The 18,544-nt window shown below is 36.0% G+C and overlaps 1 protein-coding gene across 1 annotated transcript in view; it reads right to left on the bottom strand.

The window, feature by feature from the left end:
* Positions 1–18,544, bottom strand: part of LOC131046913 (phytyl ester synthase 2, chloroplastic) — a 118,376-nt gene that overhangs the window by 81,648 nt on the left and 18,184 nt on the right. The window contains exons 2-5 of the mRNA XM_059211716.1: positions 10,209–10,413; positions 9,899–10,003; positions 9,451–9,630; positions 2,791–2,888 (exon numbers count right to left, since the gene is read on the bottom strand). Coding sequence (XP_059067699.1) covers positions 2,791–2,888; positions 9,451–9,630; positions 9,899–10,003; positions 10,209–10,413 — 588 coding nt within the window. The remainder of the gene's footprint in view (positions 1–2,790; positions 2,889–9,450; positions 9,631–9,898; positions 10,004–10,208; positions 10,414–18,544) is intronic.

Here is an 18,544-nt window from a genome sequence, read left to right as displayed (position 1 = left end):
AGGTCAATGCAATGGGCAGCACATGGAGACCAAAATATAGATGGGTGCCTCTCCATCAAAAGTCTACCTGCAGCAACATAATTTGCTCCATTATCAGTGACTACCTGCACCACGTTCTCCTCACTCACGTCATGTATCACCTCCTCTATTGCCTCACATAGGAATGTATGTGGCGTTTTTGCAATGTGCGGAGGCATCAATGGACTTGATGAAAACAGTGCCCCCTGAAATTAAAAATAAAGCAAGATCAATGATCATTCAATAAATCATTAAATAAAAATTCAAAAAAAATTAATGACTAAATGAAATTAAAATTAATCAATCACCTACGGAAGAAACAAGGAAATTGAGGAAAGTTCTATTTCTCCTATCTGTCCAACCATCAGTCATGATGGTGCAACCTGTCCTACTCCATATCTGGCATTGATCCTGTAATTCACCCTTCACATCACGCATATCTAACAAAATTGGTCCCCTTAAATTAGATTCAAAAGGGGCTTTGAACCCCACCCCGCATATGGTAATGGCATCAACCATTTCCTGCCAATAAGGAGACATGTCACAAATAAATTAAATGAGATAAGCATATACTATGTACAACAAAAAATCAAACAAAGAATCAAACTATAAGTATTAAAACAATCAAACAAAAAATATTCACCTGGCTACAAAGAATGGAATAGAGTAGTAGTACCAAAACATGTCGACTGCCAATATAGCGGCGTCATGGACCTCCTTGTTCCAACCCATGCTCTCAAGCAACAGTTGCAAGACAGGAGTAATGCAAGGCTCAAAGTAGGAATCCAGCCTAGATTTACGAATTCTAGGACCAATGCTAACACTCCCACTACCACTGTCAGTGCCAGGACCATGAGCACTAGCAGAAGGAGAAGCACTAGCATTGGGACGATATGGAGGCATGGAAGAAGGCCCTCCAGCACAACCAATGCTCGCCAAATCCTCCTTTTGCTTCTTCACCATTTCCTTGTTTTCTTCAATGATCCATCAAAACTAGGTAAGAATATAAGTTCTTCTCGATCATGGATGAAGATTGTTGAAGCTATTTCAATATCACTAAATATCATGGTTTATTTCTTTTAGACATTATAGATCACTGTCTCAGCGGTAATTAGCCTTCCTTAATCTTTATAGAAAGCTGCGCCTAAATTTATCATCACTTGTTCCATATATGTCTCCATTGAATTCAAAGACTACCTCTTGATTGCTTTCTTGTCTTAGTGACTTGTTTCACGATTTAGTGGCCTTTGGCCTTAACAAGATATACATCATTTTTCCTTTGACATTGATGATACTTAATCAATCTTGTCCATGCTTGTTTGACATTACTGCCAAGAACGAATCCAGTGGTCTATATACTTTTGACATCAAACTCAAACAACGAATTCCTTCCACAATGGTTTTGGCATCAATGACAATATTTCCAATAATCTCCACTGAGTGGCTTTGACATCAATGACAATATTTCCAACATAAGCTCCATACATATCGCTAAATATTATATGCTAAGGAAACCTTCGATTAAAATGAAACATGAATAGAATATAAATCAGCCTACAATATTATTTGAACCAACATTACATCCACCAAATCGTCAATAACCCTTAATTTATATGATTGCTGATAAAATGGGGTCCACCATGAATATATAAAATATTTAGAAAAAACAATAACCATTAAAACAAGTCACCTGGAAACTCAGTTCTGCAAATACCCTTTATTATTATAAATTTGTCTTCAAAGGAAGATTTCACAAATTTGGCACAGCTGTGAGGTTGCGAATCCACCTTTCAGGAAATGTTAGGTTTTCGACCAACCCTTCTATCAATCTTCTAAAGGTTATCGTCCCCAAAAATTTGCTTCATACAAGGATTCATACAATCATATCAAAATCCATAAGGATGCCTTACTACAGCCCCAAGAAACTCTTTATAAAGATCTCCAAGCACTTTCTAGAAGATTAAGCTGACTTAACTGGAGAACTTTATTTAATAAAGCTGACTTAACTGGAGAACTTTATTTAATAAAGTGACTTATTTTAATATTTTATTATTTTCACTTTATTTTTATTAAACTTATCAATTGAAGTTTACCCTTTGAAATAATATTCATTTTTGGACAACTTAATCAACTAATTTAATTAAGTTGCTTTTATAAAAATTTGGGGACCTTACATTCAACCACAATACCCAAAACATAGTGAATAGGAGCCAAGGAGAAATTATTTTATACATGCAACACGGAAACTCTAATTAGAACAACATGATTACCATTCACATCAATTTGATGAAGTCATATGCCTAAAAAAAATAAACACATCATTCTCATTAGCTGGATATACAAGTTCTTACAGGTACATGGTCAATGGGTAGATATATAAGACAGCAGCCTGGATAATTTCCAAAATGAACATATTGTAGAAGTGTTGGCAACTATTCATCGAGTGCCTATAGGTCGTCAATCACTTGGAAATCCCATACACAAGCACCCAAAATAGTTTAAAAATAAAAATTATCACATGTTTATTGCTCAAAAACTAGTTTAAGAATCAAACATAATGTCATGTTTTATTCAAAATCATTTATTAATGTCATCATAACAAAGTGTCTTATTTAATAAAAAATGTACATAATTGATTTGCTCAAAGTTAAAAACAATAAGTTTACTCTATCCAATTCTATAGTTTATCACAGATCGTCAAAAATTTCCTCTCAAGACTTACATCAAGAATTCTTTTTAATTAAAAACAGAGACAAAAACATGAAAATCAACCTTTGTGGAAGAGTAACTCGTTTTGCATTTTCTAGCAAGTTCTGCAAGCGTGCACCTTCAGCTAATGAAGAAAGGACGTAGTCTTCTGCTGAGACAATCTGAAAAATAGAAAAACCATGTATAACTGGACATCATCACATAGCATTACAGCAAGAGTAATATCGGGAACTTAAAAAAATTGTACTCTGAAAAACATATTTCTCAATTGAGAAAAATAGAACAATCAAGACTAAGAATTTTTGCAGCTTCTAAGAGTTAGCCACAAGGCTCATTACACTAATGTATTCAAAATTTATAGTGTTTTAGTTCAGTATATGGATATTAAAAGAAGGTCGTCCTCTTCCAGTTTGAGTGCTTTGCATTTTCATTTTGAATATTTAAGTAAGTTTGAGGTAGGAATCTAATTTCCTCTCTTGTTTTTCAATTAGATTGTCTCCAATTGAATGTAAATGATTTGTTGGATGGTTTAAAACATCTTTTCAATTTAAATCTTTTCATCTAGATAATCGTATATTTTGTATGATTCAAATTTTGAAAACTTAATTTTATAAGGGTTTATGCTTCCAAAATTTGTTTGGATCCATGAAAATGAGATTTTATTGTGGATTTACGATATTGCGAATATTAGCTGTGATGGGTATTAGCTAGAATTTGGATTCTTGCGTTTTGAAATTTGAGCTTTTTGGAGGTCCATCAATGGTGGATGCCCTCATAATTGGTTTATGGTCCAAAATTGGGAATTGTTGAAAAGTGGAATTTGATGGTTTTGAGATCTTATTTTATCGAGGAATGACGATATTATAAATGCAAATTTCGATATGGGATCCATTTGGATCCATTATCTTGGTGTTGTGGCCAACTAGTATGCCTTGCTTATGAATGAAAATGCCACTTTGTAAGTGAGATAGTTTGATGTCATGTCCCCATCCTTAACTCAATAATCAGATTAATTGCACATTGCACATTGTACTAATAGTTAGCTGTATATTAATAACAATCATAGGATATAGACATTGTGGAAAATCGTCTTATCCCATAAGACTTCATGATCTTCATATCAAACCTCCAAGTAAAACATAGAGAATAAGATGAAGATGAGGAATTGATATCCATCCATTCCCATGATCAATTTATGAAGAGTTGAGAACATACTGAATCGGTGACAATAATACTGATGTCACACAAGTATTCATGAAGGTCTCATAGGCAGAACCTTATTGGCATAACAAATAACAATGAAGACTCATCATACCTGAAGGTAATTCCTATTGGCTACATCCTATCGATTAAGACATTAGCAAACACATAGTTAGTGGCAGACCAGATCTGACGCATGTCAGATCTGTCTACCTTTGCAACAATTAATTATTAATACATGCATTAGAAGAGCAGCTGTCTTATTACCACAGGCAGCAAAACAAGATAGTATTAATAATGAAAACCAATTGCTACGATGTGCATATTTAACAAAGACAATTACATGAAGGGATAACAATTGTTATGTTGATCGCATATTAGCATCGGTTATGAAAAGTATCCTGTGGCGGCGATTCAAAAATAAAAATTGTATTTATCAAGGGACGTTAACTTTTAGAGGGTTGTGTGGGTAAAAGAGACGCAACTTTTCTATCGATGTGAGGACTATAAATTAGGATAGGATGGGAAAAGTAAAAGGCATCGAAGGGATGGAGACTGATAAGATATTAATACTCAGCAACATCGATCAGATCCGCAGATCAGAACTGTTAATAAGTTACAGGCAGTAACATCCTTGTTCTTAGTGGTATGCATGGGATGTGCTTAATATATGAAGTCTGATAATGTTCCTATGCAGAATTTAGTAGTAATATTAATAATATTACTATAGACTGTAATATATAAGAGAGTCATACTTAATTTCATATATATTCATAATACATAAGAAGTTAGTATACTTATATTCTAAATCATGTTAATACTGCCAGTATTTAAGAAGATGGGATTGAGATGTTCCAAAGAGGGGCAGTCTAAATCCAAGCAATAGGTCAAGTCCCAAGATAGGGTGGGGATCAGCGACCCATAAGCCTTGAGGGTGTAGACCCAAGATAGGTAAGGGCTTGGATCTGTAAACTTTGAGGGAACCTATTGTAGTTGGTCTCTAAGCGCTTTGGTAACATACATAAACCCTTCTCCCTTAAAACTGAAGTAGTAGCAGGGTCTGATATCTATATTAAGAACTATGAATAATGAAATTAATCATTTAATGAGGAAAATAAATAAAAACTTGTTAATAACTAACTGAAGAATATCAATCAATTTTAGTATATTGAAATAGATCTAATTATGCTAATCAAGTAGGGGACATTACATTTGATGCATTTGAGATGCCTTGCCATTGAGACTTGACATTGTCTTGCATTTGATTCCTCATTCATTAGAATGAGATGAGCTTAGGGTGTGGGTATTAGAGTCGGACTTGGGAAGTAGCTCTCGATGGAGGTCAAGGCCCAAAGTGGCCACAAAGGTAACTCATTGTGGACTTATTGTAATCAAGCAAAAATGTAATTTAAACATTGGAGAAAAACACACTAATATGATAATTGAGAATGCCCCTCCTTGAGTGCTCGTATAGGCTAAGGACGTAGTGAGAAGGCCTGGCCACCCGTGAGCCGTTGATTTGGCATGATCGAGTCTCGTTTTCACGAGAGAATCACTCGGTTCCACATGAGCCATGACTTCGAGCTATGTGATGACACTCCCATTTTGTGGTCTCTAATATCCAACCCTTGTGTAGAGATGAGTAGTAGCCTATGGAATTATATTACTTGAGTTTTTGGGTTATTGTGTTGTAATACATGCCATATGGCACATTGGGTGTTGTTCCATGTTGATGCCTCCTTGTCCTTATTGTTGCTAACTGAGGATGCATCCTCTATCTTTGATGTTTTGTTGACTATTACTCAGCACCATATCTTATTTGATTATTGCTCTATGATGTGATGATGCATTGTTGACAGTGTTATTTAACTTGATGTTGCATTGTGGTTCTTGCATTGGTTTAGTTGCTCATGTTGTGTGTATGCTCCATGCTTGGCATTGTGTGAGCTCGTATCTCCCCCTTGCATGCTTTGCCTGACTGTTTGGGTCATGTTGCTATCTCCATAAGCATGGTAGGGTGGACCTGAGGGTTTCATATGGTCGGATGGGATTGCAAACTACTGTTGGGAACCAGTGGACTCAAATCAAGATCAACTTGGAGAGTTCTTCCACCTTCCTCAACACTTGTTGCTTCTCTTTCTCTCTTTCTTGTAAGATTACAATTATTGTATATGGAATCAAGCATTGTAAACAATGATTATGTATATAATGAACACTCCAAGAGAAGTTGGATGTAATTGTATCATATTGATATGCATTAGTGTAACTTTACATGCTTCAATGTTGGAATCAGGCATGACTTATGACTTGTATGTTCATCAATTCTTATTGCAGTATGGATATGTTGTAGGAACACATCAATTAGTGCACTAAAATGAATATAGATGTGTCTTGGGTAGACTTGGAGGTTGACATGGTCATTTCCTAATATTGGCATGCTTCATGGTTCGTTTTGGAGTGTATTTAGAGTGGTTCGGAGTCATCTGAGGCTCATTCAGGACAATTCGAAAGGTGTCCCAATGTAGTTTCTAGATGATTTGGACATGCTCGAGAGTGTTGGTGATGGTTTCGGAAAGTTTAGAGTGGATTGAATGCAGTTAGGGTCCACTTGAATCCCAAAAAATCTTGTAAGCGTCACCTAGTGATGTGATGAAACTTTCCTCATCTTGTCTTTACACTTTTTTTTGTCCAATTCTTTCAATTCAATTGTTATGAGGACGTTTTGACTTCCTGTGGGTTTAGAGAGTTCGGGGACCCAATTTGTCCAACTAGGAAGCTCACTCGTCAAGACAAATGCTTGTCTCAAGCACAATAACGCGAGTTCACCAATCCGAAGTTCACTAGTACGGATCAGGGACTAATGTGTGTGTTTAGGAAACTAGCACGCTGCACATGTGTCCTAAAAATACACAAGACCCTTTTGGGATGCCTATGTCCAGGGCATGGTCCTAGGTTTGGCCATTCATTCTAGAGAGTTTTTCGGGAGCTAGAGGTGTCAGTTTGACCGAGGAAATACAATGGAGATAGAAATCTTGAATTAAATGGCTACATGAAGAAGATAAGAATAAAAGGAAAATCATACTACTTATAAACTAAGAAAATAGAGGAACTTTGTCTCCAAACTTCAATTAGAAGACAGCACCACTGTCAAGAATCCCAAGCACTCAAAGCTTCATTGATCTTTTTTGGGAAAAATATCCTCACAAAAGATGGACATGAGCATCTTGACAAGAAAGAAACTTTTTTTAATCATATTCCTTCATTGATTTCTAAAATTGGTAATGACATTCCCATGGGAAATATAAAGCTTGAAGAGGTAAGTGTGCACTTTTTAGTATGGCAGGAGATAAAGCCCCTAGTTTGGATGGCCTTCCTACCTTGTTCTTACAATCTTCTAGGGCGTTCATGGAGAGGGGATAATTGATCTAGTGAGGGAATCTTAGGTTTCTAAATCCACTCCTAAAGTCCATCGACCCCATCTTCACTACTCTTATCTCAAAGCAAAAGAAGACCAACAGGATTGAACACTTCTATCCAATTGCTCTATGGAATATGATATAAAATTATCTCCAAGGTTATCTCTACTAGATTGAAAGGTGTTCTCTCAAATATTATATTAGAGGAACAACGTGACTTTGTACAAGGGAAGGAGATAATTGATGGTATCATCATTGCTCATGAGTTGATTCATTCTTTACAAGTTGGCGATAGGAAAGACATTCTTCTCAGATTGGATGTTTCAAAAACTTATGATCGAGTTAATTGGAGTTATCTAGATTCTAGATCATATTTTGAAGGAATTTGGATTTAGCCAAGATCGGAGAAGTTGGGTTAAGAATTATTATTCTCCAACAAGCTTCTCATTGCTCCTCGAGGACTTAGGAAAGGAGATTGTGTATCTCCCTACTTATTTATTATCTTGGTGGAATCTTTAGGTGAGCTGATTGAGGCTCTTAAGGAAAAAGGAACTCTAAATGGTTTGCAGGCCTCCTCGATGGGAAAGAATTCTCTCATCATCAATTTGTGGATGCTACTTTTCTATTTGTCCCTGAATATTAAGATTGTAATGTGATCAAGGATCTCCTCGACAAAAAAACATGGAGAAGTCTACAGCCATATGCATCAATTTTAAATATCGATAACAAGATTTTATATATGGATATTTGTCTTTCAAATAAGACTAATTTCTAGATAACTATCTTGGCTTCCTTTATTTGGAGTTAGAAACAAGAATCATCTTTGGACTCTAGCACTGGAATGGCTCAATCAAATTTTGGTAAGTTGGAAAGGAAAATGTTTATCCACAATCAGAAGGATAGTGCACCTCAAAGTTCTTCTAAATAATCCCAATTTACAGGTTTTCCCTTTTGTTAGCTCCTAAAAGAATCATCTTTAGTATTAATAAAATAATAAGAAATTTCATCTAGAGGATTACAAGAGATAATTTCAGATATCATGTAGTTGCTTGAAAGGAGGTTTGTAAACCCAAGAATGTAGGTAGCTTAAGCATCAAAGCTATCATTACTTTCAATCAAACTCTGTTTGCTAAACTTGTTTGACATTCATTTCTAAGAGTCCTTGTGGATTTCTATTTTAAAAGTAGAATACCAAGGTTGGGGGTAATTTGGTTCACTCTATCGAGAATGAAAGGATAGGCCAATGCAAAAAAATCTCATAAAATATGCTTTATTTCAGTTGGCATGCCAATTGTAGTAGTGGCATGGTAAAAATTAACATAATCTCCTCTTCCATTTACTCAGAGGTATGCCCATTCATTGCGATCATTCAGTTACAATCCTCTCTTAGACTAATCTATTTATACATGTTATTTTATTGGCAACAAGGTATGTACCCCATGCAAGAATAATTACATATGGAAGATAATTCAAGATCAGGAAACCTTTAACTCATAGTTAGTTCAGTTTCCTATAGATCTATCACTTTCCAACACTATAGTTGGGACTCAATTATGAGCGAATACCTTCTGTGCATGACTTAGAAGAGCAAGCCTTCCCAGATTTCTAATAGCTCTAGAATTGTGACAGCATTCACCAAATCAAATTAGATATATGAGAATGGTAAAGAAGATAAACCTAAGTTTCAAAAAGTATAGTTGGGATAAGCTTCAATTACAATTAATTACAATGGTGTGAATACCAACGTTAAAGGCATTAAGCTGTTTTATTGTTATTTGAGAAAACAATCATAATCTGGAGTCAGCTTGAAGTACCAAGACAACCTTTTGTAAAGGTGAATTTTAGCCCTATGTGTGCACCTCTGTAAAGTGAGGAGTTAAACAAAACTTTGCCTCTGTATTGTCTTATTCACATTCATTTGTCCTAGTGTGAGAAATTGAAATGGGTAAAGTTCAAACCACAAAACAAATGTCATCTAACCCAAATCATCAGAACTAAGTGTTCTATTCTATGTTCATTTTTTTCTACATGAATTCACTACACAAAAACTGATAAATTGTATTATTGGAACAATTAACTTAATCAAAGAGAAATTTATCACACGAACCACAATTGTAGGTATGTCTATTGATCGAATATCATCTTCTGAGAGACCAGCATCATCATTTAGCATCGAAAATCTCCATGCTGCACAATCAGCAGGTAATGAATCAATTGGGGGGCCTATATCTCCAATGCCTCTGTTGGAAACAAGATCGTACTTCACCATGAGGGCCAGTCCAACATGCTGCAAAACTCTACCCATGTAAGGTTAAAAAATGGACAGTGAACTAGATAAAATATTATCATATGCCTGAATGAAAAGAATATATGGAATTAGAGGTTTTCATCTGCCAGTGTTAGCGTCTACCCAGCAATGAATGAGAATGTAATGAAGATTTATATGTGCCAAATGATTGTAGTGCACAATACCTAGTCAATGAAATTGGAATTATTTGACAAACTGCTAAGATAATTCTAAAAATGTAAGTAGCCAAACAAGGAAGGAAATGTACCTGAGAAAGTGTGTATATATAATTAGGAAGAGTTACTAATAAGCCTGTCCGGGCAAAGGCACTAACAAATGGGTTGCTGAATTTCAAATTTGTGGCTGAATTAATCTGCATGATCATGAAAATAATTTAGTAATAAGCAAGCCCTTTCATATGATTTAAAATATACATTCTCTCTTGATACTCTTCACATTTTGATTAGCAAATATAACAAGATTATTCATAACATGAGAAAAAATTGTATTTGCAGTTATAGCACGAAAAAAAAGAAACAATAGATTGCTGATACTAAACATCTAAATGTATCATATACCACTATCATTCTGGAACTAAGTTTGGGAGCTGCACAAGCTATACGTAGAGCAAGTACTGCACCAAAAGATTCACCCATCAATGTGACATGACGATTTTGTGCTTTATATCGGCATTCCCCTTCCAGTAAAGGAACTAGTGTATCCACTATCTCATTCCAAGATGACCTATCTGTATGTGGAATGTAGATACATCGAACATCATACCTGTAAAGATCAATGCTATTAAGTTGTTTCCTCTGATCTGAGATAGAGATACAATTATTTTATTTACTGTGAAAAGGATTTCACAGCTCATTACTACTTTCAATGTTAACTATGAGAATGTTGTTTAAATTCACAATGAATCAATGTGCACAAAAGCCTGCACATTGAAGGAGTTTCTATTTCATTTCCCCATATGAGTGTTGCCAAAACATCACCTGTAATGTGAAAGAATTGCATCTAATGAGGACTTGCATCCTTTAGGAGATAACAATTAATGATGATTAACAACCATCTAATGTGAGAATTTGAATAGATAACCTAGGCATTTTTTAAAAAGTAAATATAAAACCTCATAATGATGGTTGCATTTAATGTCCCCATTTTTGGACCAAGCATTCAAAGAGAAAATAATTTAATTGATTAAATTAAGTTGTCTAAATTAATATTTTCAGGCAACTTATATTTAATTAATTATAATTGTAAGTTGAATATTTTAATTGACCTTGCCTAGTGCCAAAATAGAATAACTATTATAAAGTCACTTCAAGAGGAAGAAGAAGAAATATATTAAAAAGTGATTTTATAAGTATTTCCCGAAAGCTTATTATTAAAAAAAAAGTGAATTTAAATTATATCTTTCCAGAAAGTTCTTGTGACAAGTATAAAGGGAGGATGAGGAGGAGTCATTTAGCATTCTCAATATTTCTATGAAACAACTTGCATCTGGAAGATTGAACCTAGTTCATTCTTCAATCGAAGGAAAGAAACCCTTCAAGCCATCAACTTTGTGGACAAAAACCCACCTAGTTGATTGAGTAGATTCATAAGAGTTCACGGTTGTGCTTAAAGTGTAATGGGACTTGCTTGGACTCGCCCAAACTCGGCAAGTCCAAGACGCATCAACCTCACCAAGTTTGAAGAACTCGGCTGAGTCTTTCTTAGGCTCGCCGAGTCTGGGCCCAAGAATTGGCCATTTTAGTTTTTTTTTTAAGAACTCACTATTTCAATGCTTTTTTGATTTATGACATGCCCCCAAACTATATACATGACCCACAAGTGTTGTTGCCTGCAACCTCATTTTGGTGTTGCCCCAAGCCCCCACCAAACTATAAGGCTAAGCAAGTAATAGGCCAATGATCAATCATGATCATAAAAATCTACATAATACATATCCCTTGTTGCAATTCTCTGCATATTCACAGTTAAAGCCACAATCAAGGATTGTCTTGTTTCATATATCGGACAACTTGTTTAGTATACAAGGAATACCATAGGCAAAGTTGCCACGCTACAATCCTTGTACTACTGAATACAAGTTAAGTCATAGTTGACAAGAAATGCCATTTTCATAATGCAAAATGTATCAATCATGCCTTGGACAAACAACTGATAGAAGAATCCCATCTATTAGTATCCTAGCTAAATTCAAAGTAGAGCATAACCATTTATCTTTTTCCTTAACTACTTTTTGTTAATGAGCTTGTCAACAAAACATGCAGCATTGAAGGCTTAAAAACAAATTACTAATAAATTCCTCCTCACTTGAATATACACAATAGTCATTGAGACACAAGCAAATATCATGGCTACATCATCATCCACGACCCATATTAGATGTCAGCGCATGACTTGTCGTGATATTGGGATGAGTAATGCAGCCTTCTTTGAGCCATAGTCTTATAATTTTAGTTCTAATATTTGTTTTGATGCCATGGATTTCATATTTCATGAGTTTGGTATACATTTGACAATATTTATATATCTAAGTGTGTTATTTCCTTCAGCTACAATTTGTGTTTATACTTATGTGATTGACGTATACTTGTGTATGTGATCAAATTAGCTTCTATTTTAAGATGCTATTGTGTCTTTAAGGTTTATTTATTAAAGGGTGCATAAAACAAGTTTAAAGTTCTTAAAAATCTCTAAATTTCTTGGGTTTTTCAATTTGCCAATATTTTTCGTCGAGTCCAAGTTTGAGTCCAAAACCATCTTGCCAAGTCTGAGGCAAGTCCAAGTCTTGTATGGCTGAAACATATGTGCTCATTTGATTCTGTAATATTTATGAGATTGATGATGTAATGTCCCCTTCTCAATGAGGAGAACTTCAATGGGCCATTAGCCTATTTCGGAGACCCGTAGACTAACTGGAAATAGAAATTAGGGTTTCCTATTTTCTAGGAGGATTCCTCACAATTTTAAGGGATGTTCTGGTCGGAGTTTGGCAAAAAGAATTGAGGTTTCCTTCTGAGTTTTTGTAAGCTTCGCAATGGTATGACATGCAATCAATTCAAGGGAGTTTGCAGAACTTACTATTTTAGGTAAGTTGATGTCAGATGACATGATTACTGGGTTTTTATCGATTTTCTGAGTTGAGCCATAGGGTCTGAAGAACAATCTTTTCAGATTTGTTTTCGGGACTTACATTTTTTAGTAAGTGTCATTTCAGGTAATTCTATTTTTAGCAGTCAGTGCCGACCCAATCCAGTTCTATGGTTTCCAACATTTCGATTCATAAATCAGTTTAGCATTTATCAATTTGATATGGCGGTGATCAGTAGTTGATTTATAATTGATTAATTAAATATTATTACTTTATCATTTAGATATTTAATTATTTTTACTGATCAATTTTGAAGGAACAACTTAGGAGAGGAAAAATTATATCATTTATCCTAAGTCACATTTTATTTCCCAAGTCAGGTGGGTGCCCAAAATGAATTCATTACACATTTTATAATGTTTTCTCATGTCGAACTTGTGTACCTTGGTAAAGTTTGACTAGGAAGCCAAATAAGGGGACGCCATGTCTTGAGGGGGGGTCATGTAATGAAATGAAATGAATTTCAAGTGAGTTTGGTGCCATTTGAATTTCAGATTCAGAAATCTATAAATACAAGTTCGGGTGCCTCATTTGGACATCTTGGAAAAATTATAACGTTATGTTGCCAAAATGGTGATTGAGTTTGAGCTTCAGAGTTGTGGCTTCCTAGCTTGCACAGTTTCGTACTTGAAATACAGTACCTAGCTGATCAGTGTGTTTATTGGAGAAGTTTGTGAGTGTGTTTTCAATTTTCAATGTGTGTGATTCAAAATTCAGAGTGGAGAATGTTTTCCTGTGTTGCTGGTTTAGTGTGGCTGAAGCGAAGAATTGTTCATATCTCCCTGCCTGAGCGACCCATCATTTTTGGTATCGGCTCATTGGAAGCGTATTTGGAGGGTGATCATTCTTCTATTTTGGCGTGGCTATTGGTGTGCATTCTGATTTTTAGTAGCAAATCGAACTTCTACAACTGGCCGCCCCAACCTGGGATGTCTTGGGTTGCGTGCCACTCTTTGTCAATGTTTTGGGTGTGGTTTTCTGCTCCTATTTTGGTCGCCTAAATCATATCTCTCGTTTGCCTGTGTTCGCGTGCGATTCGGAGTTGTTTTTGGGGAGTTGTGTGAATTTCAGTGTTGTTGGTCCATTGCTGGAGTTGCTGGTATTTTACATCAGATTTGTTTGTTTGAGTTTTAGCTTGTATTTCTCCGCATTTCATTGTTTTTATTCTTAGTACTTCATTATATTCATCATTGTAATTGTTGGTTACTAGTACTAACCTCTATTGTATCTGAAATTATGAAGTACTTCATTGTAATCCCCACTGCATAAGTGGAAGAGGTTGGCTTGGCCGCCTTCAATGTTTGTAATTCAGTTGGTAGTTATGTCCTCCCGCTGCATAAGTGGTTGAGTGATCTTTGTTTGTAATCGTCCTCTCGTTGCATAAGTAGTTGAGTGATTTTTGTTAGTAATTGTCCTCCCACTGCATAAGCGGTTGAGTTGAGTTTGTTTTGTGATAAGTCCTCCCACTGAAATATCGCGGTAGAGTCATTTGTGTTTGTATGTGTTCTTGTTTCCTTGGCTGTTTTACTGCCAAGTTTCCTTTTTTTTTACCCTTTGGAAAGTGGAAGGGGCTGGCTTGCCGCCCAGCATTGTAATCAGTTTCTACAGTATTGCAACTAACGATCCCCTGCTACCGTATGCTCTCACCATCCTAGTCTGGACTCTCGGTGATCAAAAGGTATAGGGTTCCTTTCAGTTAGTTTGGATTGCATTATTCTAACCCTAACAGGTGATTGGTGTGTTCGTATAACTATTAAAGGTTAAAAAAAATGTTGGGGATCTTATAGCGGTATCAGAGCCACTTTTCCTGCCAACCTGTGTGTTAAGAGCTCTCCATGAGTGATAGAGATATCCGATACTACAATAGAAAATTTAAACCACAATTTGCATGCAATTGTTTTCAAAACACCATCAAATTAAACTGAATTTTCAAACTGAAGTGATAGTTCTGAAATTAGAAATCAACATTGCATTAAAATTCTCAATAGAACAACAAAAAAATTTACCAATCCCAGTCACAGCAATTACAGTCGGATTGGACAACCAACAAATGAAACCTGAAGCACAAAGTGAGCCACCTGAATGATAACTTCAACTGACAATGGGTTTCCGTCCACTGCCTCCAAACTCAAGGGTTTGTGTTCTCAAACCTGCTGAAAATTAGAGCTTCCCAGAAACTCTCCAAGAACCAATCTCCAAACATTTAACCAAGCATGCCCAAAAATGAGCCTCTCCAAGTTATTAAATAACTCAACCTTGCGACTCTTCATTCGCCCCACTACCTAACTCCTAGAATTCCCTTCTATTAATTGACTTTACTTTATAATTTGATGTTGACATAAAAAGCCACTTTAATCTGCTTAGATTAAATTAAGTTATCTTTTAAATTATTATGTTTAGACAACTTAAACTTAATTATTTAATGGATTCCTAATGTCCCAAAAAGGGGACATTACAGTCCTCCCTCCTTAAAGATTGCTTGTCCTCAAGCAATCATGAATCTGCATACCAATACCCGGATCCCAAACCATCCTCAAGAGCACTATTCTAGTAATCCATTGCGCCACACTAATTAAAACATCTGCATACCCATGGTGAAGCAGTATATCTTGGTCCACAAGAGTCAATGCACCAAACATGACACTGCCTGGATCCCATATCAATCTGTAGAACCTGCAAATCTCGCTGCCATAACTCTGACCAGCAGCATAAATGATTTCAAACATGTCTCCAAACCAATGTCAATCAAAGGAAAACATCCCACTCTCCATCTCTATCAAAAAGAAGCACCCCTCAACACTCCCAAACCACTAAATCATTGATGTATTCAATGTAAAATCAGAAAATGCTACATGATCCCAACTAGAACAGCCACCAGTCCATAAGAAATCAAAGAGTATGAAGTCGGCCAGCAACAAATATACTGCTGCCCTATCAAGAGAAATAGATGACAATCTCAATAATGAGGTGTGTACGCCTTCACTTCCTAACACTGATAGTGTCATCAATTAAATCAACTTCTTCACCCATGGATCGATCAACAACAAAAGAATTCTCAGAACTAGAAAAACTCTGCTTATCATCATCCTCATGTGAAAAATTTGTTACCTCATGATGGTGTAAAGAAGTATGACTGCTGTGACAAAATTCAGAATTGCTACCATACCTTTGTGTCATATCTTCATCCCTTCTAAACACCTCTTCACTGAAAATTTTATGGCCAATGCTTGCATTATGGGTACCAACCCTTGTAGACCCATGTTCATTATTGTTCCGATGTGTCAAAACTGCAAACTCATGTGATTGTGAAGGTAAACCTTTGCTGTCCCAAATCAGAATTCTAGGCTCCTCTATACTTTCATTGAGCTTGTCACAATTTCCCCAATCTTGACTTGTCACGTCCATCCCAAGTGAACAAAGGTGGTGGTGTATCAAATGCATCTTCTTCAAACAAAGTTACAAGGCTGCAAGGTGTTTCCTTGTGAAATTCTTCAATCCTTTCATCAACATTTTGGATGTCTCTAATATGTAAATTGTTAGGATCATTGTCTTTCCTTTCTTCCTTTAGGAGTTCATCAATCTCTATTGCTATTTGTTTGATATCCATTTCCCTTATATCAACTTCTTGTTCTTTGGTTGTAGTCATAATAGACATCTGATTTTTTTATTTGAGTAAAGAGAAATGGGCCATGCTTAGCTGGTAACAAAGATCATCAATCTTACTTTCCTTGTCTTCCACAAATTTGATAGCAAGATCCCTATCCATTAAGAGCTGCAAGTAGTCTGATTTCATCTTTTCAAGTGCCCGTTTGATTGTATGTAATTGCGTAGTAGTGACTCCACATGAAATTCCTTTTTGCCTCTCATCAATTTGAGTTTTCCACATAAGATCTTCAATATATTTGTGAGAATCATCTGCCCTTGTTAATAGTTGCATAACTTTCTGCTCTATAACTAGGATTTTGTCCTTCAAATCTTGCAATGATAAAGGCTTAAGTTCAAATTCATCTAAGGGACATAGGCTGTCACACAGTAAATTTTCTGATTTGTTCTCAACTGTGGAAGCATTATCACTATCACAATTAATAAATTCTATAGATGATACCATGCACTCCTCATGAAGTAGTAATGGAACAGCATTGTGATTATATGTAATGTCACCTTCTCATTGATGTACTTTCGGTGGTCCAGTGGCCTATTCCTGAGACCCATAGCCTATGTGGAATGAAGACTTAGGGTTTCAATCTTTGATGAGGCGAGAACTTACTATTTTTAGTAAGTCAGGGGTTGGCTATTTTGGTGATACTGTCCCACTGAGCTTTCCATGCTCTGTCACAGGGTGCGAAGATCATGCTTTTCGGAGCAATAGTTCATGACTTACTATTTTTAGTAAGTGGTAGTATGGCATATTTCTATTTTTGGCAGTGGACAGGGTCCTGATCCTACAGCAGTTCAATGGTCTTCCTTGCTTAGCTTCATCCTGGTTTTGGCAATAATCAGTATTGGAGTCATAAGTGATATAATTAAATATTATTTCCTTATCCTAAGGTTTAGTATTTAATTAATTTGATTAGTTTTACTACTGATTAATGACTATGGAAATTGAGCATAATGTCTCCTAAATGCTAGGCGAATTATTATGTCTAGAACGAGACACCATTTTTATAATGGGAGATATTATTTTATTCACCAAAATTATTTGCTAAGTCAAAATCGTGGTCTTATGCTTACTTGGCGTGATTTTTGACTTATGGTTTGGGCGCCATCCTTGGGTCCACTTGGTAAATGAAATGCAAATGGGAAAGTGGAATTTGGGCGCATTTGTGAGCATTTGCATTTGGATTTGGTGGTGTTTGAGGTTATAAATAAGAGCCTTGGGCTCCCATTTTGGGTATCTTGAAAATTTGCATTGTTATGTTGTCGCATTGGTGTCAGAACTTTGAGGCTTCGAAGTGCAGCTCCCTAGTGCTTTCACGTTTCGTACTTGAAATATAGTACCTAGCTGTGTGTTGTAATCTACCATACTCTCAGTGCATATCTTAGTCCTTTTGGTGTTTGGAGCGATTTTCGAGTTTGCTAGTTTGCCTGCGGCTGAAGTACATTCTTGATCACCCCTCTCTGCTAGAGTGTCTGACCATTATGGGTATTGGCTCATTCATCCTTCCTACTGCTGGCGATTTACACTGTAAGTTTGTGGCACCTTTGGTTGAGCATTGAATTTATTAGAGAAAATCAAAATTCCTTAGCTAGGCGTGGGGTTTTGAAGTGCATTGGGATGTGTGCCAAATAAATAAGGGAGTTTTGATAGCTTGTCTTTGGTTTCTCTTCATCGTTGCTAGCATAGCATTGGTTTGGGACTAGTTTTGGGTGCTTTGGGTAAGTAATGAGAGAGTTATGAGTGTTTTAGTGAATCCATAGGCTGTTGGTTTTGCATTTCCAGCCTGCAGATTTTGATGTTAGCAGAAATCTCATGTTTACTATTTGGATGTTCAGCATTACTCTTCTTCTCTCACTAGCTTGATTATTGTAAGGTTAAGTAGTAGTACCACTAACCAATTCTGGCTTGTAAACTCTCATCCCGCTGAAAAGTGGAAGAGGCTGGCTTGCCGCCTATTTCAATTGAATTGTAATTCAGTCCTCCCGCTGCATAAGTGGTCGAGTGATAATTGATTGTAATGGTCCTCCCGCTGCATAAGCAGTTGAGTTGAGTTTGTTTGTGTAGACACCCAAAATTGTCCAGTCTAATTA

The sequence above is a fragment of the Cryptomeria japonica genome, chromosome 9 (assembly GCF_030272615.1).
Source record: "Cryptomeria japonica chromosome 9, Sugi_1.0, whole genome shotgun sequence".
Classification (NCBI taxonomy): Eukaryota; Viridiplantae; Streptophyta; class Pinopsida; order Cupressales; family Cupressaceae; genus Cryptomeria; species Cryptomeria japonica.
This window is presented reverse-complemented; position numbering and strand designations above follow the sequence as displayed.